General features: G+C 32.6%; 1 protein-coding gene across 1 annotated transcript in view; it reads left to right on the top strand.

Annotated features, from left to right (window-relative positions):
* Positions 1-23,214, top strand: part of efna2a (ephrin-A2a) — a 116,256-nt gene extending 93,042 nt beyond the window's left edge. Inside the window, exons 3-5 of the mRNA XM_058056171.1 lie at positions 3,076-3,368; positions 12,372-12,438; positions 19,180-23,214. Of these exons, the coding sequence (XP_057912154.1) occupies positions 3,076-3,368; positions 12,372-12,438; positions 19,180-19,300 (481 nt within the window). The 3' untranslated portion in view covers positions 19,301-23,214. The remainder of the gene's footprint in view (positions 1-3,075; positions 3,369-12,371; positions 12,439-19,179) is intronic.
* The last annotated feature ends 862 nt before the right edge of the window (positions 23,215-24,076 follow it).

The following is a 24,076-nucleotide window of genomic DNA, read 5'->3' as shown; positions in this document are numbered from 1 at the left end:
TAAATAATATAAAATTATAATAAATCTAATAATAAATACATAAAATAAATAATAAATATGAATAAATTATAGATTAATATTAATATATGAATAATAAACAATAAAAATTTTCAATATGAATGAAATAAAAAATAAATAAAATATAAAATAATATATAATATATAATAAATAATATTTTCATAATAATATGAATATTTTGAGATTATTCTCATAAAATTACAGCTGTTTTTTAAAATATTTCTGCTATATCAATAGACCCGAGTTCAATTCCCCCCCTCCCTGGATAAGCGGTAAAAAATGAATGAATTACAATTTGTGTAAAAAAAAAAAAAATCTTTAATATGTTGTAATTTAATGTAAAATTATATTTTTTTCCCTCATACTGTTATGAAATTATTTTCATAAAATTGAGACATTTTCTGGTTAGATTAAAAAAAATTTTCTCTTAATATTTTGCTTTTGTTTTGGGGGAAAATACTGCACTTTTTTCTTGTTTTTGTAGTTTTTTTTTGTTAAATTCTATTTTTAGAATTTTTGTTTTTTGTTTTTGTATAATTATTAGCATAATAAATGATAATAAAATATAAAATCAGAGCTAGTAAAGAGGCCAAATATACACAAATATTTATTTGTAGTTTATTTTGATTTATAATGTAGCAAAACTTTGCTACTGTTGGTGAATACGCATGCTAGCATAGCGTATCTGGAATTTTCGATTACAGGAAGTGTGATTACTTTTGCAAAATAATGGAGTTAGCCACGTTTACGTTTTGTCTGGCAAGAAGGAATCTGACTTCACTTATCACGATTGGGGTCTGGAAGCAAGTAACTGTGATAAACGAGGGACGGCTGTGAGTGCCGGACTAGATTGGATTTTGGGAAGAAATCCAACCTCCATCATCCGGAGTTTTCTCCCTTCTTTCAGTTGGTCCAGGCGACTTTTCCCTGCTGATTGGGAGTGGATTGGGTCGCCGCACGCTGCCGTGAAGCGACTCTCGGTCAACGTGCCAAGACGCATTAGCCGCTTGGCGCTCGACCGCCCCGCTTTTTTTTTCCCCCCCAACTTGAATTCCCGATATGCCAAAGTGCGAGCGCTCAGGTGTGTGCACGCTTTCACGCCGCCGTGCGCTTCCTCCTTCTTAGGTGTGTCATTTGGAATTAAACACATGCGCCGCTCGCGGCTGGGAAACGACACGATAATGCACTTTAGCTAGCGCTAGCGCGTGTGCGTGTGTGTCATTAGCATGTCCTTCCGTCATCATGCCTTTAAAGTATTTAAACCTTATGGACGCCATATTTGGGCTTTTAAGGAACATGGAAGACAAAACCTTTCAAGGTCACACTCGCAACACTACCATCGGTAACCATCGGTAACCATCGTTAACCATCAGTAACCATCATTAACCATCGGTAACCATCGTTAACCATCGTTAACCATCATTAACCATCATTAACCATCATTAACCATCAGTAACCATCATTAACCATCGTTAACCATCAGTAACCATCAGTAACCATCATTAACCATCATTAACCATCATTAACCATCATTAACCATCATTAACCATCATTAACCATCGTTAACCATCAGTAACCATCGGTAACCATCGGTAACCATCAGTAACCATCAGTAACCATCATTAACCATCGGTAATCATCGTTAACCATCAGTAACCATCGTTAACCATCGTTAATGGTTAGTACTGATGGTTAACCATCATTAACCATCAGTAACCATCGTTGACTGTCGTTAACCATCGTTAACCATCATTAACCATCATTAACCATCATTAACCATCATTAACCATCATTAACCATCATTAACCATCATTAACCATCATTAATAACCATCATTAACCATCATTAATAACCATCATTAACCATCATTAACCATCGTTAACCATCAGTAACCATCAGTAACCATCATTAACCATCATTAACCATCAACCATCATTTACCATCGTTAACCATCATTAACCATCATTAACCATCATTAATAACCATCATTAACCATCATTAACCATCATTAACCATCATTAACCATCGTTAACCATCGTTAACCATCAGTAACCATCATTAACCATCATTAACCATCATTAACCATCGTTAACTATCAACCATCATTAACCATCAGTAACCATCATTAACCATCATTAACCATCATTAACCATCATTAACCATCATTAACCATCGTTAACCATCATTAATCATCATTAACCATCATTAACCATCAGTAACCATCATTAACCATCATTAACCATCATTAACCATCATTAACCATCATTAACCATCATTAACCATCATTAATAACCATCATTAACCATTGTTAACCATCGTTAACCATCATTAACCATCATTAACCATCATTAATAACCATCATTAACCATCGTTAACCATCATTAACTATCAACCATCATTAACCATCGTTAACCATCAGTAACCATCATTAACCATCATTAATAACCATCATTAACCATCATTAACCATCGTTAACCATCAGTAACCATCAGTAACCATCATTAACCATCATTAACCATCATTAACTATCAACCATCATTAACCATCAGTAACCATCAGTAACCATCATTAACCATCATTAATCATCATTAACCATCATTAATCATCATTAACTATCAACCATCATTAACCATCATTAACCATCAGTAACCATCATTAACCATCATTAACCATCATTAATCATCATTAACCATCATTAATCATCATTAACTATCAACCATCATTAACCATCATTAACCATCGTTAACCATCATTAACCATCATTAACCATCATTAATAACCATCATTAACCATCGTTAACCATCATTAACTATCAACCATCATTAACCATCGTTAACCATCATTAACCATCATTAACCACCATTAACCATCATTAACCAACATTAACCAACATTAACCATCAGTAACGTTAGCCATAAGTATCGTTAGCGTGATTACTTTTGCAAAATAATGGAGTTAGCCATGTTTACTTTTGTCTGGCAATCTCATTTTCCCGCCAAAAACTACTGGCCGACCCGAAAATGGCCTCTCACGTCCCGTCCATGTGGTCTTCTTCAGGTTCTGGCACGGGGAGTACCGGGTGGCGGTGAACATCAACGACTACCTGGACATCTACTGCCCCTACTACGAGGGCCCCCCCAACCACGGCCGCATGGAGCGCTACATCCTCTTCATGGTCAACCACGAGGGCTACACTTCCTGCCAGCACCGCCTGCGGGGTTTCAAGCGCTGGGAGTGCAACCGCCCCAGCGGCGCCGACGGGCCCCTGCGCTTCTCCGAGAAGTTCCAGCTCTTTACGCCTTTCTCGCTGGGCTTTGAGTTCAGGCCCGGACACGAGTACTACTACATCTGTGAGTAAATGAATGCTAAAATCATCGCACAGCGACTTAACACCCACTTAAGACTCACTTATTGCTGTCCCGGCAGAAATAACCAATGGAATACTTTGCATTACACAAGGCCAAGACTCAATATAACATCTTACAATGAATGCTAAAATCATCACACAGGAACTCAACACTCACTTAAGACTTGCTACCCCAACAGAAATAACCAATGAAATATTTTAATATATACCGGAAGTTAAAATAGCCTTTGTATTTTATTTCAAACCCGTATTAGTACATGTAAATAATAACATCTTACAATGAATGCTAAAATCATCGCACAGCGACTTAACACTCACTTAAGATTAATTTATTGCTGTCCCGGCAGAAATAACCAATGAAATATTTTGCATTACTGGAAGTTAAAATAGTTGTTGTATTTTATTTCAAACTCATATTGGTACATGTTTGTATATTTATTAGGTCTTGGGTATAACTAATTTTTAAAAAATTACATTTTGTTTTGTTTGTTCCTCATAAAATTCCCTCTTTTTTTTAAAAAAAAAAGGATTTTTTCTTGAATATTTCAAAATTACATTATTTTTGCTCCTAACATAAGGAGTTTATTCTTGTAAATTATTAAATATTTATAGAATTAAATGAAATTATTAATAGAATTTTTTAATATATATATTTTGACTTTATACTCATAAAGGTACAGGTATTTTTTTCATTTTAGCTTTTTTTAAAAATATTTTTAAAAAATATTTTTTCACTTTTCTTTCTGTAAATATGAGTTTAGTCTCATGTTTGTGCTTATTCTTATTATAACTCTATTTTATTTTAAACCCGTATTGGTACATGTTTGTATATTTATTAGGTCTTGGGTATTTATTACAGTATATTTCAAGAAGGTGGAAAAAATATGATTAGTGTCAACTTTGCTGTTTGTCTTCTGAAATAATCTTTGTAAAAAAAATTCCATAATATTATGACCTTATTCCCATAATATTATCACTTTTTACCCCAAACTAATTTTCTAAAAATTACATTTTGTTTTGTTTGTTTCTCATAAAATTCCCTCTTTTTTTACAAAAAGTATTTTTTCTTGAATATTTCAAAATTACATTATTTTTGCTCCTAACATAAGGAGTTTATTCTTGTAAATTATTTTTCTTAATAGAATTTTTTTATATATATATTTTGACTTTATACTCATAAAAGTGCAGGTATTTTTTCCATTTTAGCTTTTTTTAAAAATATTTTAACTATTTTTTCACTTTTCCTTCTGTAAATATGAGTTTAGTCTCATGTTTGTGCTTATTCTTATTATAAGTCTATTTTATTTCAAACCCGTATTGGTACATGTTTGTATATTTATTAGGTCTTGGGTATTTATTGCAGTATATTTCAAGAAGGTGGGAAAAATATGATTCGTGTCAACTTTGCTGTTTGTCTTCTGAAATAATCTTATGACCTTATTCCCATAATATTATCACTTTTTAACCAAAATTAATTTTCTAAAAATTACATTTTGTTTTGTTTGTTTCTCATAAAATTCCCTCTTTTTTTTAAAAAAAAAAGTATTTTTTCTTGAATATTTCAACTTTATGCTACTAAAATTGCATTATTTTTGCTCCTAACATAAGGAGTTTATTCTTGTAAATTATTTTTCTTAAGAGAATTTTTTTTTAATATTTTGACTTTATACTAATAAAAGTACAGGTATTTTTTACCATTTTAGCTTTTTTTTAAAAAAAATATTTTAACTATTTTTTCACTTTTCTTTCTCTAAATATGAATTTAGTCTCATGTTTTGCTTTTTTTCTAACAAGAATAAAGTAGAAATTTTACAAGAATAAAGTCATAATATTATGAGGAAAATTTGAAATATTAAACAAAGAAAATATTTTTTTAAGTGGTAGTATTATGAGAAACAAAACATTATTATTATTATTATTATTATTATTATTATTATTATTATTATTATTATTATTATTATTATTATTATTATTATTATAGTTATTATAGTTATTATTTTTGTTATATTTTTTATTATTATAGTTATTATTATTGTTATATTTTTTTATTATATTTATTATTATTATTATTGTTATTATAGTTATTATTATTACTATTATTATTATTATTATAGTTATTATTATTATTATTATTATTAGTTATATTTTTTATTATTATAGTTATTATTATTGTTATATTTTTCATTATATTTATTATTATTATTATTGTTGTTGTTATTATAGTTATTATTATTACTATTATTATTATTATATTTATTATTATTATTATTATTGTTGTTGTTTTTATTATAGTTATTATTATTACTATTATTATTATTATAGTTATTATTATTATATTTATTATTATTATTATAGTTATTATTATTATAACTTTTTCCACAACCAAATTTTCCCCAAATTACAATTTCACCTCAATGGAGTGTTTGTGTGTGCGTGTTTGCTATGCAGGCATTTGTAAACATTATGTAAATATGTAAATATGTAAATATGCAATCAAGGCACGCTGATGGAGAGCAACCCAAACACGGCAGCCATCTTTCTTTTCCTTTTCACAGCCAGTTCGGCAAAAATAGCTTTTTTTTTTCTATAATCGTTTTTATATTATCCCTGCTGATGTTTCACCGCACGTTAACAAGAGATGTCTTGGTGTCGCAGATGGGGGTCCCGCCCCCCTCCCCGTGGGATGCCCCCTGTCACTGGCGCTGTCAATTACCAATATGCTTCCATAGAAACACACCCAGTCAGTGATGGGGGGTCAATGGCTTCTTCATAGACCGACTTCAATCCCAGAAACCACTTTAGATCATTTTATACACATGACAACAGGGTGTCCAAAATGTGGCACAGGGGCGGCTGTTTTTATATTGGAATAAAATTAAACCAAAAAAATTGAAACCAATAGCAGACATGGAAAAATCAGCTGGAAAATTCAGTTGGGAAAATATTGGAGTTTGTTTTTGTTTTGTTTCTTTCGGCTTTTTCCTGATTACGGAGTCGCCAGAGCGGATCCTTTGATCCGTAAAATCCGAATATCGTGAGAAGAAAATTTATGAGAAGAAACTTGAAATAATTGGACAAAAAAAACATTAAAAAACAGATGTAAATGTATAAAAATGTATAAAATTTATACATAAATGTATAAAAAATGTATGAAAAAATGTATGAAAAAATGTATGAAAAAATGTATGAAAAAATGTATGAAAAAATGTATAAAAAATGTATAAAAAAGTATAAAAAAGTGTATAAAAATAAAGTCAAAATATTAACAAACAAATATTTTTCTAATAAGAATAAAGTAGAAATTTTACAAAAATAAAGTCATAATATTATGAAGAAAATTTTAAATATTAAACAAAGACAATATTTTTAAGTGGTAATATTATGAGAAACAAACTAAATAATTCGGGGGGATGGGGTTATGTTGGGGGAATAATATTATGGGAATAAAGTCGGAATGTATTTATAATAATATAATAAAATTATAATAATCATATTATAATAATTAGAAATAATTGGACAATTTAAAAAAACATCAAAAATAAAAACAAACAGATGTAATTGTATAAAAATAAAGTCAAAATATTAAAAGAAAAAATATTTTTCTAACAAGAATAAAGTAGAAATTTTACAAGAATAAAGTCATAATATTATGAGTAAAAATTGAAATATTAAACAAAGAAAATATTTTTTAAGAGGTAATATTATGAGAAACAAACTAAATAATTCGGGGGGTGGGGTTATGTTGGGGGAATAATATTATGGGAATAAAGTCAGAATATAACACGATTTGGAAATATTTTAAAAATGTAAAAAAAAATACTACCAAAATGGGAAAAGATCCATAAAATCCTAATATCATGAGTAGAAAATTTATGAGAAGAAACTTGAAATAATTGGACAAAAAAAACATTAAAAAACAGATGTAAATGTATAAAAATGTATAAAATTTATACATAAATGTATAAAAAATGTATGAAAAAATGTATGAAAAAATGTATGAAAAAATGTATGAAAAAATGTATGAAAAAATGTATAAAAAATGTATAAAAAAGTATAAAAAAGTGTATAAAAATAAAGTCAAAATATTAACAAACAAATATTTTTCTAATAAGAATAAAGTAGAAATTTTACAAAAATAAAGTCATAATATTATGAAGAAAATTTTAAATATTAAACAAAGACAATATTTTTAAGTGGTAATATTATGAGAAACAAACTAAATAATTCGGGGGGATGGGGTTATGTTGGGGGAATAATATTATGGGAATAAAGTCGGAATGTATTTATAATAATATAATAAAATTATAATAATCATATTATAATAATTAGAAATAATTGGACAATTTAAAAAAACATCAAAAATAAAAACAAACAGATGTAATTGTATAAAAATAAAGTCAAAATATTAAAAGAAAAAATATTTTTCTAACAAGAATAAAGTAGAAATTTTACAAGAATAAAGTCATAATATTATGAGTAAAAATTGAAATATTAAACAAAGAAAATATTTTTTAAGTGGTAATATTATGAGAAACAAACTAAATAATTCGGGGGGTGGGGTTATGTTGGGGGAATAATATTATGGGAATAAAGTCAGAATATAACACGATTTGGAAATATTTTAAAAATGTAAAAAAAAATACTACCAAAATGGGAAAAGATCCATAAAATCCTAATATCATGAGTAGAAAATTTATGAGAAGAAACTTGAAATAATTGGGGAAAAAAAACAACATAAAAAATAAAAACAAACAGATGTAAATGTATAAAAATGTATAAAATTTATACATAAATGTATTTTAAAAATGTATAAAAATAAAGTCAAAATATTAACAGAAAAAATATTTTTCTAATAAGAATAAAGTAGAAATTTTACAAAAATAAAGTCATAATATTATGAAGAAAAATGTAAATATAAAACAAAGACAATATTTTTAAGTGGTAATATTATGAGAAACAAACTAAATAATTCGGGGGGATGGGGTTATGTTGGGGGAATAATATTATGGGAATAAAGTCGGAATGTATTTATAATAATATAATAAAATTATAATAATTATATTATAATAATTAGAAATAATTGGACAATTTAAAAAAACATCAAAAATAAAAACAAACAGATGTAATTGTATAAAAATAAAGTCAAAATATTAAAAGAAAAAATATTTTTCTAACAAGAATAAAGTAGAAATTTTACAAGAATAAAGTCATAATATTATGAGGAAAAATTAAACAAAAATATTAAACAAAGAAAATATTTTTTAAGTGGTAATATTTTAAATTAATAAATAATAATAATAATAATTTTGGGGGGTTATTTTGGAGGAATAATATTATGGGAATAAAGTCAGAATATAACAAGAGTTGGAAATATTTGTCAAATATACAAATATATACAAATATATACAAATATACAAAAAATGCTACCAAAATGGGAAAATGCGCAAAAAAAGTGGGCCTTTTCGTCTAAAAAACAAAGCTGAGATGCAGTTTTTGTTGAAATATTAATATATAACTCTTAGCCCCCCCCCCCCCCCCCCCCGTGAAAACAAATATGCAAATTCAAATTCTTCATCAAATTCATAATCATAAGAACTAATAAAGAACTGAAATGTACCAGAGGTCATAGTTTACAGGAAATAAGCTCCGCTTCCTGTTGCTTTGAAGGTAAAAGCCCAAATATGGGCGTACCATAATTATGCAAAAAAAAATTTTTTTTTAATAAATTTGCAAACATTTCAAAATAACATTATGGAGTATGTTATATGCAGAATTTTATTTGTATTCCATTTTGAAATCATCTTAAATCAAATAAGCTGTGGTAAAACTATGAATGTATGTAATGTATTTATTTCAATAAAATCAAAAGTGGGTCGTTTGGGTAAAATATTTAACGATAACGAGCACCTGATGTCCCGCTTCTCCGAGACACACACGCTGTTTTGTCTCCTCGGACAACCACCCGCCCCCCTTTCCCTGGTATTGTGTTACTGCGATCCCTGAGAAGTGTATTCCAAAAAGACAGGAGGAGTGTGTGTGTGTGGGGGGGAGGGGGGGGTCAGTTGTCAAGTGATTGTGAGTGCGTGAAAGGCCATGTCCATCATCTTGACAAGCCGACATGCACTTTGGTCTCTGAAACATGCAGATGAAGACACATCGATGTGCAACGGCAGCACTCGTGTACGTTTGTGTCTCGAAGTAAAAATTGATTTTCTCATAGTGATTCATGACCAGGTGTTTGTGTGTGTGTGTGTGTGTGTGTATACGCTCGTCATGTCCCTGACATGTTGACAGGTCAGCTCCGCCCCCCCCCCGTGACCTCCTCCAAGCACAACTTCTCCCAGCTGCCCTCCGATGAGGCTGAGTGCTTCTCAATGGGCTTTCAGGACACGTCCGATGGTGGATGTGCTGGGAAACCTAAGCTGATAAGATTTTTTTTTTTTAAAGAAAATAACAAAAGTGGAATTTGTCAGAAAAGGGATAAAAACAAAAATGGGGGGGTGGATGTATAACTTTTGTAAGACCAAGATCTTTTTGGATTTTGGGTTTTTCAGCAAGGAGCAGAGGCGAAGGGGACATGAATGAAAGGACGAGAGGTCACATTTATTTCCTGTGCGCTTCCCATGGGGATAACGGTCCAGCCAGGTCCACGAGGAAGAAGGTCAACACGTCTTAGAATAAAAAAAAGCCAAAGTTGCCGTCGTGTTGCTTTTATTTGTTTTTATTTGCCAGCTAACTCTTCTCCTCCTGAACCAGAGCACAGAAAATGATGAAAAATGATGACATTTTATACACATGACAACAGGGTGTCCAAAATGTGGCGCCGAGACCGTTTTTGTGGCTGCTGCGGCTGTTTTTTTTTTTTTTTTATTGGAATAATATTAAACAAGAAAACTGAAACCAACAGCAGACAAGGAAAAATCAGCTAAAAAATTAAGTTGGGAATTTTTTTTTTGTTTTGTTTCTTTCGGCTTTTTCCTGATTACCGAATCGCCATTTAAAAAAAATAAAATAAATAAAAAAAAAACAATCAAACAATCAATCAAATTATCAAAAATAAAAACAAATAGATGTAATTGTATAAAAAATAAAGTCAAAATATTCAGAGAAAACAAAAATAAAATGGAAATTTTACAGGAATAAAGTCATAATATTATGAGGGAAAAATGAAATATTAAACAAAGAAAATATTTTTTTAGTGGTAATATTATGAGAAACAAAAAAAAACACAACGGATCCTTTGTTTTCCGTAAAATCCTAATATCATGAGAAGAAAATTTACGAAAAGAAACTTAAAATAATAAAAAAACAACATCAAAAATAAAAACAAACAAATGTAATTGTATAAAAATAAAGTCAAAATATTAAGAGGAAAAATATTTTTCTAACAAGAATAAAGTACAAATTTTACAAGAATAAAGTCATAATATTATGAGAAATATTAAACCAGGAAAATATTTTTTAAGTGGTAATATTATGAGAAACAAACAAATTTATTTTGGGGGGTTTATGTTGGGGGAATAATATTATAGGAATAAAGTCAGAATATAACAGGATTTGGAAATATTTTTCATCGATATAACAAAGCTGAGATGCAATTTCTTGATGAAATATTATATATATATTTATTGGAATATAATTAAACAAGAAAACTGAAACCAACAGCAAGGAAAAATCAGCTAAAAAATTAAGTTGGGAAAAAAATTTGTTTTTGTTTTGTTTCTTTCGGCTTTTTCCTGATTACCGAATCGCCATTTAAAAAAAATAAATAAATAAATAAAAAAAGACAATCAAACAATCAATCAAATTATCAAAAATAAAAACAAATAGATGTAATTGTATAAAAAATAAAGTCAAAATATTCAGAGAAAAAAATATTTTCTAACAAGAATAAAATAGAAATTTTACAGGAATAAAGTCATAATATTATGAGGAAAAAATGAAATATTAAACAAAGAAAATATTTTTTAAGTGGTAATAAATTTAAAAAAAAAATATTAATTAATTTTTTTATTTTTTTTAATTAAAAATTAATTACAAAAAAAATAAAAAAACACAGCAGATCCTTTGTTCCGTAAAATCCTAATATCATGAGAAGAAAATTTACGAAAAGAAACTTAAAATAATAAAAAAACAACATCGAAAATAAAAACAAACAAATGTAATTGTATAAAAATAAAGTCAAAATATTAAGAGGAAAAATATTTTTCTAACAAGAATAAAGTACAAATTTTACAAGAATAAAGTCATAATATTATGAGAAATATTAAACCAGGAAAATATTTTTTAAGTGGTAATATTATGAGAAACAAACAAATTTATTTTGGGGGGTTTATGTTGGGGGAATAATATTATAGGAATAAAGTCAGAATATAACAGGATTTGGAAATATTTTTCATCGATATAACAAAGCTGAGATGCAATTTCTTGATGAAATATTATATATATATTTATTGGAATATAATTAAACAAACAATCAATCAAATTATCAAAAATAAAAACAAACAGATGTAATTGTATAAAAATAAAGTCAAAATATTCAGAGAAAAAAATATTTTTCTAACAAGAATAAAATAGAAATTTTACAGGAATAAAGTCATAATATTATGAGGAAAATTTTAAATATTAAACAAAGAAAATATTTTTTAAGTGGTAATATTATGAGAAACAAAAAATTAAAAAAAACACAGCGGATCCCTTGTTTTCCGTAAAATCCTAATATCATGAGAAGAAAATTTACGAGAAGAAACTTAAAATAAAATCGAAAATAAAAACAAACAGATGTAATTGTATAAAAATAAAGTCAAAATATTAAGAGAAAAATTATTTATTTTTAATCTCTGGAGTCTCCATGACAGTTAGCGTTGCCGTGGTTACGCCGGCTTCCTCGTATTATAATAATAATAATAATAATAATAATAATAAGCGCCACGTCCAATCCGAGGAGTATCAAACGATAAATACATCAAATTTCATCTCCTTGCAGCGTCTCCTCATCCCAACCATGTGGGGCGGGCGTGTCTAAAGCTGAAGGTGTACGTCAGACCTCCTGGTAAGTCCCGCACACACACACACACATGCACACACACACACACATGCACATTACATGTCCTGATTGGCTATCAGAGGGAAATTAGAGAGGAATAAGAGGTCTGATAGAACACTTTAACACTTTGACACCCTGGTGTGAACACGTGTGAATGAACAGGCAGATGTGTGTGTGTGTGTGTGTGTGTGTACACCTTCTGCTCCAATATCTCACACTGAGATCGTGTGCTCTTGCAGAAAATGTCTGCCAAGCGGTCACTTTACCTTGTACGATAAACCCGAGTCATTTTCTGTCTTTGAACGCGACGGGATGATTGAGCTGCACAAGCAACGCGCCGTTTCTACTGTCGTTAGGAAGTACTACTTCAAAGATCCGGAGGGTTACGGAACAAAAAACATCAAACGGTAGACCCAAAATTGTCATTGACATTGTCAAAAACCAGGACCGTCCTCAGTCCAAATGACGGTTGCTACTAGTGACGGTTGGTACTGGTGACGGGCAATGGTATACATGGAAAGGAATATTCTACAACATTTCTACTGCGGTCAGAAAGTCGTTAGGAAGTACTACTTCAAAGATCCGGAGGGTTACGGAACAAAAACATCAAACGGTAGACCCAAAATTTTCATTTCATGTTGGTGCGCAGGTGCTGCACTAACATTAAACTTTCATATCGAGGCGGGGGGCCTCAAACTCGTGTCCGGCGGGCCACATTTGGCCCGCGGGCTGCATGTTTGAGACCACCGCCATACAGCATCCATATCAAACTTGCGCGGACCGCACTAACATTAACTTTCATATCGAGGCGGGGGCCTCAAACTCGTGTCCTGCGGGCCACATTTGGCCCGCGGGCCATGTGTTTGAGACCCCTGCCGTACAGCATCCATATCAAACTTGCGCCGGCCGCACTAACATTAAACTTTCATATCGAGGCGGGGGGCCTCAAACTAGTGTCCTGTGGGCCACATTTGGCCCGCGGGCCACATGTTTAAGACCCCGTTATACAGCATCCATATCAAACTTGCGCAGGTGCTGCACTAACATTAAACTTTCATATCAAGGCGGGGGCCTCAAACTAGAGTCCTGTGGGCCACATTTGGCCCGCGGGCCGCGTGTTTGAGACCCCTGCCATACAGCATCCATATCAAACTTGCGCGGGTGCTGCATGAACATTATACTTTCATATCGAGGCGGGGGGCCTCAAACTCGTGTCCGGCGGGCCACATTTGGCCCGCGGGCCGCGTGTTTGAGACCCTCGCCATACAGCATCCATATTAAACTTGCGCGGGTGCTGCACTAACATTAAACTTTCATATCGAGGCGGGGGGCCTCAAACTCGTGTCCGGCGGGCCACATTTGGCCCGCGGGCCGCTTGTTTGAGACCACCGCCATACAGCATCCATATCAAACTTGCGCCGGCCGCACTAACATTAAACTTTCATATCAAGGCGGGGGGCCTCAAACTCGTGTCCGGCGTTCCACATTTGGCCCGCGGGCCACGTGTTTAAGACCCCCGTTATACAGCATCCATATCAAACTTTGCGCGGGTGCTGCACTAACATTAAACTTTCATATCAAGGCACGGGCCTCAAACTAGTGTCCTGCGGGCCACATTTGGCCCGCGGGCCAAATGTGTTTAAGACCCCCGTTATACAGCATCCATATCAAACTTGCGCGGGTGCCGCACTATCATTAAACTTTCATATCGAGGCGGGGGGCCTCAAACTCGTGTCCGGCGGACCACATTTGGCCCGCGGGCCGCGTGTTTGAGACCCCCTGCCATACAGCATCCATATCAAACTTGCGCCGGCCGCACTAACATTAAACTTTCATATCGAGGCGGGGGGCCTCAAACTCGTGTCCGGCGGGCCACATTTGGCCCGCGGGCCACGTGTTTGAGACCCCTGCTATACAGCATCCATATCAAACTTGCGCGGGCCGCACTAACATTAAACTTTCATATCGAGGCGGGGGGCCTCAAACTAGTGTCCTGTGGGCCACATTTGGCCCGCGGGCCACGTGTTTAAGACCCCCGTTATACAGCATCCATATCAAACTTGCGCGGGTGCCGCACTAACATTAAACTTTCATATCGAGGCGGGGGGCCTCAAACTCGTGTCCGGCGGGCCACATTTGGCCCGCGGGCCACGTGTTTAAGACCCCCATTATACAGCATCCATATCAAACTTGCGCGGGTGCCGCACTAACATTAAACTTTCATATCAAGGCAGGGGGCCTCAAACTCGTGTCCGGCGGGCCACATTTGGCCCACGGGCCGCATGTTTGAGACCCCTGCCATACAGCATCCATATCAAACTTGCGCCGGCCGCACTAACATTAAACTTTCATATCAAGGCGGGGGCGTCAAACTAGCGTCCTGCGTTCCACATTTGGCCCGCGGGCCATGTGTTTAAGACCCCCGTTATACAGCATCCATATCAAACTTGCGCGGGCCGCACTATCATTAAACTTTCATATCGAGGCGGGGGGCCTCAAACTCGTGTCCGGCGTTCCACATTTGGCCCGCGGGCCACGTGTTTAAGACCCCCGTTATACAGCATCCATATCAAACTTTGCGCGGGTGCTGCACTAACATTAAACTTTCATATCAAGGCACGGGCCTCAAACTAGTGTCCTGCGGGCCACATTTGGCCCGCGGGCCGCGTGTTTGAGACCCCCGCCATGCAGCATCCATATCAAACTTGCGCGGACCGCACTAATATTAACTTTCATATCGAGGCGGGGGCCTCAAAAGAGCGTCCTGCGTACCACATTTGGCCCGCGGGCTGCATGTTTGAGACCACCGCCATACAGCATCCATATCAAACTTGTGCGGGTGCCGCACTAACATTAAACTTTCATATCAAGGCGGGGGGCCTCAAATTAGTGTCCGGCGGACCACATTTGGCCCGCGGGCCGCATGTTTGAGACCTGTTACGCAAACCTAAAAATTTATGCAAATTAGATGATGATGTCATTGGTAGTCGTAGTAGTAGTATTATTGTAGTAGTTCTAATAAAAGTCATTGAAAGTGAACTATAGTGTATGTTAAAATACATAATAGTGCATGCAGACATTATGAATTATGCAATAATAATCATAATAATCGAGCAAAGTGGCAGCTAATTAACACATAGTGTTGTCTTTGATTATTTTCGGCGAATAAAAAAAAAAAAAAACGCTCAGATAGAGCAAATCTGTGAATGTAGGTCAAATGGCAGGAAGCTGTTACGCAACTCTTATTTTGAAAGCGGAGCGAGTGAGGAAGATTTCCAAGGCATCAAACCTGCCTAGTAACTTATCTCCCTTGATAGACACTCTCTTTGAAGTCGGCGGTGGTGGGAAAAAAAAAAAAATGGACGGGTGCCAGCTTTCCATGCTGGCGTCGTAAGCATTCCCGGGATGGGAGATACACATATACAGACTTCCTGGTACGGTTTTCATTCTTTTTCCGATGATGCGGACGTGCAATTAATGAAATCTGTCCGTCATTGACAAGTCTTCTCGATGTGTGTGTGTCAGCTGCTCCAGATTCCGGGAATCTCTGTGATTAAACTGTAATTAGGTTGGTTAAACCCCCCCACTACCACCCCACACCCCCCCCCTCAACCCCCCCCCCCCTGCGGAGCTGCGCTGCTGTCGCATCCTCCCACCTTCCTTCGTCAGCCTCTGTCATCTTCTCGCCTGATGGAAGCAAAAAAAAAAAAATTTCAAACCAACGGAATACATTTCAATCCCTGCTCGATCCGGTTTGTGTTCCTACTACGGAATGCCGTGCGCGGCGTCACTGAACCTTTAATGTGAAAAGTCGCAAACAATAACAAACAAGGTGTGATTGGACCCAAACGATGTCAGTCGCTCGGTGACTGTTGTTTTGCTACAAAAGAATGAAACCCTTCCTATATGGGCATGCCTCTACCTTTACAGGGTAAATATTTTGGACCTGGCGCCCCTCCGAATAGCGCTATCCTACCTTGTCGTAACGTTGTTGGAACACCAAACCGTTAAAAGTCAAAAATCCTAAAGGCGGACTTAGGAACAGAAATTTTTAATTAACAACTGAGATTGTACATTTTAAGAAATTTTAGTTTTTTTGTTACTATTAAAATATATTAAACTATTGTTACTATTAAAAATATAATTTTTTTCATCATTTCATATTCCAGGTATTCCTAAAAAAACATGTTTTTGATATCATGCCATTCACATTTTTAACTTATCTTTTACACATTTTAAGGAATTTTAAGAAATTTTAAGAAATTTTAAGAAATTTTAAGAAATCTTCTATAAGTGGGTCAAAAATGACCCGGTCATGTTGTTTTCATTAAATATCTTCATAATAAAAAATTTTTATCATTTCATATTCCAGGTATTTCTCAAAAAACATGTCTTTGATATCATACCTTTCACATTTTTAACTTATCTTTTAAACATTTTAAGAAATTTTAGTTTTTTTGTTACTATTAAAATATATTAAACTATTGTTACTATTAAAAATATAAAATTTTTCATCATTTCATATTGCAGGTATTCCTTAAAAAAACATGTTTTTGATATCATACCATTCACATTTTTAACTTATCTTTTATAAATTTTAAGACATTTTAAGAAATCTTCTATAAGTAGGTCAAAAATGACCCGGTCAGGTTGTTTTCATTAAATATCTTCATGATAAAAAAAATGTTATCATTACATATTCCAGGTATTCCTAAAAAAACATGTTTTTGATATCATACCATTCACATTTTTAACTTATCTTTTAAACATTTTAAGAAGTTTTAGTTTTTTTGTTACTATTAAAATATATTAAACTATTGTTACTATTAAAAATATAAAATTTTTCATCATTTCATATTCCAGGTATTCCTAAAAAAAACATGTTTTTGATATCATACCATTCACATTTTTAACTTATCTTTTAAACATTTTAAGAAATTTTAGTTTTTTGTTACTATTAAAATATATTAAACTATTGTTACTATTAAAAATATAAAATTTTTCATCATTTCATATTCCAGGTATTCCTAAAAAAAACATGTTTTTGATATCATACCATTCACATTTTTAACTTATCTTTTATACATTTTAAGAAATTTTACAAAATTTTAAGAAATTTTAAGAAATTTTCTATAAGTGGGTCAAAAATGACCCGGTCAGGTTGTTTTCATTAAATATCTTCATAATAAAAATTTCTTATCATTTCATATTCCAGGTATTTCTCAAAAAACATGTTTTTGATATCATACCATTCACATTTTTAACTTATCTTTTAAACATTTTAAGAAATTTTAGTTTTTTTGTTACTATTAAAATATATTAAACTATTGTTAGTATTAAAAATATAAAATTTTTCATCATTTCATATTCCAGGTATTCCTAAAAAAACATGTTTTTGATATCATACCATTCACATTTTTAACTTATCTTTTATACATTTTAAGAAATTTTAAGAAATTTTAAGAAATCTTCTACTATAAGTGGGTCAAAAATGACCGGGTCAGGTTGTTTTCATTAAATATCTTCATAATAAAAAAATGTTATAATTTCATATTCCAGGTATTTCTCAAAAAACATGTTTTTGATATCATACCATTCACATTTTTAACTTATCTTTTAAACATTTTAAGAAATTTTAGTTTTTTGTTACTATTAAAATATATTAAACTATTGTTACTATTAAAAATATAAAATTTTTCATCATTTCATATTCCAGGTATTCCTAAAAAAAACATGTTTTTGATATCATACCATTCACATTTTTAACTTATCTTTTATACATTTTAAGAAATTTTACAAAATTTTAAGAAATTTTAAGAAATTTTCTATAAGTGGGTCAAAAATGACCCGGTCAGGTTGTTTTCATTAAATATCTTCATAATAAAAATTTCTTATCATTTTATATTCCAGGTATTTCTCAAAAAACATGTTTTTGATATCATACCATTCACATTTTTAACTTATCTTTTAAACATTTTAAGAAATTTTAGTTTTTTTGTTACTATTAAAATATATTAAACTATTGTTAGTATTAAAAATATAAAATTTTTCATCATTTCATATTCCAGGTATTCCTAAAAAAAACATGTTTTTGATATCATACCATTCACATTTTTAACTTATCTTTTATACATTTTAAGAAATTTTAAGAAATTTTAAGAAATTTTAAGAAATTTTAAGAAATTTTAAGAAATTTTAAGAAATTTTAAGAAATTTTAAGAAATTTTAAGAAATTTTAAGAAATTTTAAGAAATCTTCTACTATAAGTGGGTCAAAAATGACCCGGTCAGGTTGTTTTCATTTTAAGAAATTTTAGTTTTTGTGTTACTACCCCAACCTTCCATAAGTGGGTCAAAAATGACCCGGTCAGGTTGTTTTCTTGAAATATCTTTGAAATGAATTTTTTTTAATCATTTCATATTCCAGGTATTCCTAAAAAAAAACATGTTTTTGATATCATGCCATTCACATTTTTAACTATCTTTTATACATTTTAAGAAATTTTAGTTAACAGTACATAGCTAACATAGCTACATAACTATTGTTATGGTGTGGGTGGACTGTACCAAATGTACTGCGGTGAAATTGGTGGAATTCGGTAAGATCCTTGCCAGATCCTTGGGTCCGGTTTTCCGAAATTTCGTTCATTTTGGAAGAACGAATTGACGTCGGATCAAGCGGTCAAGCGTTGACCGAACTTTGCCGGATCAGACTTTTTGTCGCCTCTCCTGTCTTGTGTTCCAGATGGGTCAGGATACGATTCCCCGGAGCCCTTCCTGACTGACGGATGTCCGAGCTGTAGGCCAGACCCCCTGGTCCCGGTAGCCGTTCTGGCCTGGCTGCTGCTGGGACTCTTCTACTGGCTGTGACCGCCCAACTCTCTTCCTTGGAGGTACTGCCCCGGGATTCAGGGCTGGGTCTGGGTCTGGGTCTGGGCCGGGCCGGGCTGGCTGTCCCTCTAACTCCACCACCCCCCTCAGGGAAGCCCCTTTTTTGACTTTGATTCCCCTTTCCTTGCCACTCCCTCACTATTTACAACGCGAACACCAGCCACCATCACTGCCAGCCGCCCGGCCCGCCCTCCACCCGAGGACACCCTTCCCTAGCCTGGCCTTCCCAAGTCTACAGGGCGGACCGCATATGTTGCACTCTGGGAATCGTCCTTTCACTGGTATCAGGATCCCCTTTTTTTAACGTGACTGTAGATTCTCGGCCGGGGACGGGGGGTCACGCCTCCAAGGGTATGATTACACTTGTCATCCGTATCATCCGAGCATTCCGGGGGGTCGATGTAGTAGTGGGTGGTGTTGAATGCGATCTGGTCAAATCCCAGTTGATGACAACTTTAACCATAGCCCCCTTGGAGGTCCGGGTGGGTTCCGGGTGGGTTCCGGGTGGGCCTGGCGTGGTGTATATTTTCAGGTGGGATGTGTTCTTGTCTTGTTTGTGTTTCTAAACAAAGCATTTATCACCGCCCGATCTCGGGACGGGCGCCGTCTTCTGCACTTGTCTTATTAGTCCCAACGGGTTGGGTGACTTCTGGAACCATGACTTTACTCCTGTATGAATGTACCACTGGTCACCCGCCTCTTTTGTTTTTGTGTCTTTGTTACGACGGTGGTCACTTCCCCCGGTCGGACGGGGCTTCTGGGGAACGCTTTCTGGGTGAACGTGATCTCGGGGACGGGGGTCGGGGTTTTAAAGGCGAGGAGAAGATGAAGTGGGACACTCCAAGTTGCATGACCACTGTGAAACCAGAACCGCCGTGTTTGTATTGATGATCTATTTTTTCATGCGGGGAACCAGAACCAGAACCGGAACCAGAACCACCCTGCTGACATGCCCCCGCTCTTCCCGGAGACTCTTCCCACAGCATAAGGGACGATTCCCGCTCATGAATTGACTGGGAAAACGTTGCTCAGAAACTGAAGCGGACCACACTGGATGTTTAACGCTGACTGGAACTGGTCTTTTTTGGGGGGGGGGGGCGGTGGGGGGTCAACCAGTCTTCAGGGAAGCGCATGGACTTTGGCGTGTGGGGTGTCACCACAAACACAAACACACACACATGAACATACACACACATACACATCCGTGGGCCGAAGACGGAATGTGTCATTGACGGAATTTTGCTGGGAATTGAACAAAGTGAGCGAGCACTGTGAACACATGGAAACACGCGTACAGGTAAACTGTCACAGGGATTTAGTAGTATCTCGTACAAAAACTACACATATGTTCATATTCCATGTATTCCTCAAAAAACATGTTTTTGATTCACATTTTTAACTTATCTTTTAAACATTTTAAGAAATTTTAGTTTTTGTGTTACTACCCCAACCTTCCATAAGTGGGTCAAAAATGACCCGGTCAGGTTGTTTTCATGAAATATCTTCATAATGAAAATTTTTTATCATTTCATATTCCAGGTATTCCTAAAAAAAACATGTTTTTGATATCATGCCGTTCATATTTTTAACTTATATTTTAAACATTTTAAGGAATTTTAGTTTTTGTGTTACTACCCCAACCTTCCATAAGTGGGTCAAAAATGACCCGGTCAGGTTGTTTTCTTGAAATATCTTCATAATGAAAATTTTTTATCATTTCATATTCCAGGTATTCCTAAAAAAAAAACATGTTTTTGCGATCATGCCATTCACATTTTTAAGTTACCTTTTATACATTTTAAGAAATTTTAGTTTTTGTGTTACTACCCCAACCTTCCATAAGTGGGTCAAAAATGACCCGGTCAGGTTGTTTTCTTGAAATATCTTCAAAATGAAAATTTTTTATCATTTCATATTCCAGGTATTCCTTAAAAAAACATGTTTTTGCGATCATGCCATTCACATTTTTAAGTTACCTTTTATAAATTTTAAGAAATTTTAGTTTTTGTGTTACTACCCCAACCTTCCATAAGTGGGTCAAAAATGACCCGGTCAGGTTGTTTTCTTGAAATATCTTCATAATGAAAATTTTTTATCATTTCATATTCCAGGTATTCCTAAAAAAAAACATGTTTTTGCAATCATGCCATTCACATTTTTAAGTTACCTTTTATAAATTTTAAGAAATTTTAGTTTTTGTGTTACTACCCCAACCTTCCATAAGTGGGTCAAAAATGACCCGGTCTGGTTGTTTTCTTGCTATCATGCCATAAAATAATTAAATTAATAAAGTTAAATAATTCACTAAATAATAACTAAATAACTAAATAATAACTAAATAATTAAATAATTAATAATTATTATAAAAACTATTATTAGTATCAATTTTTACTTTTTGCTGTTTATTACCCCATTTTTCCCCCCCAAAAAAATTGTTTGTTTTTCGCATGAATAATTAAAAAAAATTATTCTTGTGAAATTACAGCTATTTTTTCAACTTCTGTTATTTTTTTAAGTTATTGTGTTAAACTGTAAATTTATAAAATGCCAATAAAAAATGGCCGAATGGCCACACAGGGACGCCCCTGCCCTAATTTTTTTTTAAATCTTAGCAAAATTATTATTAAATAATTAACTAAATAAGAACTAAATAATTAATAATTATTATAAAAAACTATTATTAGTACACATTTTTTGCACAAATAATTTTAAAAAATTATTCAAAAAAATTATTCCCTTTTTAAATCTTAGCAAAATTATTATTAAATAATTAACTAAATAATAACTAAATAATTAATAATTATTATAAAAAAAACTGTTATTAGTATCAATTTTACTCTTTGCTGTTTATTACACAATTTTTTCCAAAAATTTTTTTTTGTTTTTTCGCATGAATAATTAAAAAAATATATTCTTGTGAAATTACAGCTATTTTTTCAACTTCTGTTTTTTTTTTAGTTATTGTGTTAAACTATAAATTTATAAAGTGCCAATAAAAAATCAGTCATGTGCCACAAATGGCCTAATGGCCACACTTTGGACGTCCCTGCCCTAGTTTTTTTTAAATCTTAGCAAAATTATTATTAAATAATTAACTAAATAATAATTACATAATTAATAATTATTATAATAAACTATTATTAGTATCAATTTTACTATTTGCTGTTTATTACACCATTTTTCCCAAAAACTTTTTTTTTGCATAAATAATTTTTAAAAATTATTCTTGTGAAATTTCAGTTATTTATGCAACTTCTGTTTTTTTTTTTTAGTTATTGTGTTAAACTATGAATTTATAAAGTGCCAATAAAAAATCACCCAGGGACCGCAAATGGCCTAATGGCCGCACTTTGGACACCCCTGCCCAAACTTTTTTGAAATCTTAGCAAAATATGGCATTTTTGTGGGAAAAATAAGTATTTTAAAATAAGTATTTTGGTCCAATTTACTACTAAATTCTTGTGACATGTAAAGAAAACCAACAATACACACACACACACACGCACACACACACACACACACACACACACAAACAAGGGGAAGCACCTCCTTCCCCGTTTCCTCTTATTTTTGTAGCATTTAAAAATCACTGTCGTGTGGGATGCAGTGATGGGCGGGGGTGGGGGCGGGGGCGGGGGCGGGGGCGGCATAGCCTGTGGAAGATTAAAACAAACAAACGAAAAAAAAATCTGTGTCTTCTTCTATTCCACCGATTCTTTGGTTTCTGATGATGGCTAGCGGTGGAGGGAGGACGCCATCTTGTACGACTTTGTCTACTTTTTTTCTTCTTTGTGCTGATTTTTTTTTCTTGTTTTTTTTTCTTTCCTGTGGCCGATTGAGAGGAAACACAGAAAGGAGAAACACACAAATAAAGATTGTCTTTTTGTCTACTTGGAAATGGAATACAGTGGGATTTCTTGCACTGTGGGTGCTTATTTTTTATTTTATTTTATTCTATTTTATTATTTTATTCTATTCTATTTTTTATTCTATTTTTTATTCTATTTTTTATTCTATTTTATTTAGTTCTATTTTATTCTATTTTTTATTTTATTATATTCTGTTCTATTCTATTATATTCTATTTTATTCTATTTTATTTTGTTCTATTCTATTTTATTCTATTCTATTTTATTCTGTTTTATTTTATTCTATTCCATTCTATTTTCTATTCTATTTTCTAGTCTACTTTCTATTCTATTCTATTGTATTCTATTTTAGTTTATTCTATTTTATTCTGTTCTATTCTATTTTATTCTACTCTATTCTACTTTCTATTCTATTTTATTCTATTCTATTTTATTCTATTCTAATCTATTCTTTTTTATTTTATTCTATTTTATTTTATTATATTCTATTTTATTCTATTTTATTTTGTTCTATTTTATTCTATTTTATTTTTTATTTTATTCTGTTCTATTCTATTTTATTCTATTCTATTTTATTTTGTTCTATTCTATTTTATTCTATTCTATTTTATTCTGTTTTATTTTATTCTATTTTATTCTTTTCTATTCTATTTTATTCTATTCTATTTATTTTGTTGTATTCTATTTTATTCTTATCTATTCTCTTTTATTCTATTTTATTCTATTCTATTTTATTTTGTTGTATTCTATTTTATTCTATTCCATTCTATTTTCTAGTCTATTTTCTAGTCTATTTTCTAGTCTATTTTCTAGTCTATTCTATTGTATTCTATTCTATTTTATTTCATTTTGTTCTATTTTATTCTATTCTATTTTATTTTATTCTA

This window comes from Doryrhamphus excisus, chromosome 19 (genome assembly GCF_030265055.1).
Source record: "Doryrhamphus excisus isolate RoL2022-K1 chromosome 19, RoL_Dexc_1.0, whole genome shotgun sequence".
In the NCBI taxonomy this organism is placed as follows: domain Eukaryota; kingdom Metazoa; phylum Chordata; class Actinopteri; order Syngnathiformes; family Syngnathidae; genus Doryrhamphus; species Doryrhamphus excisus.
This window is presented reverse-complemented; position numbering and strand designations above follow the sequence as displayed.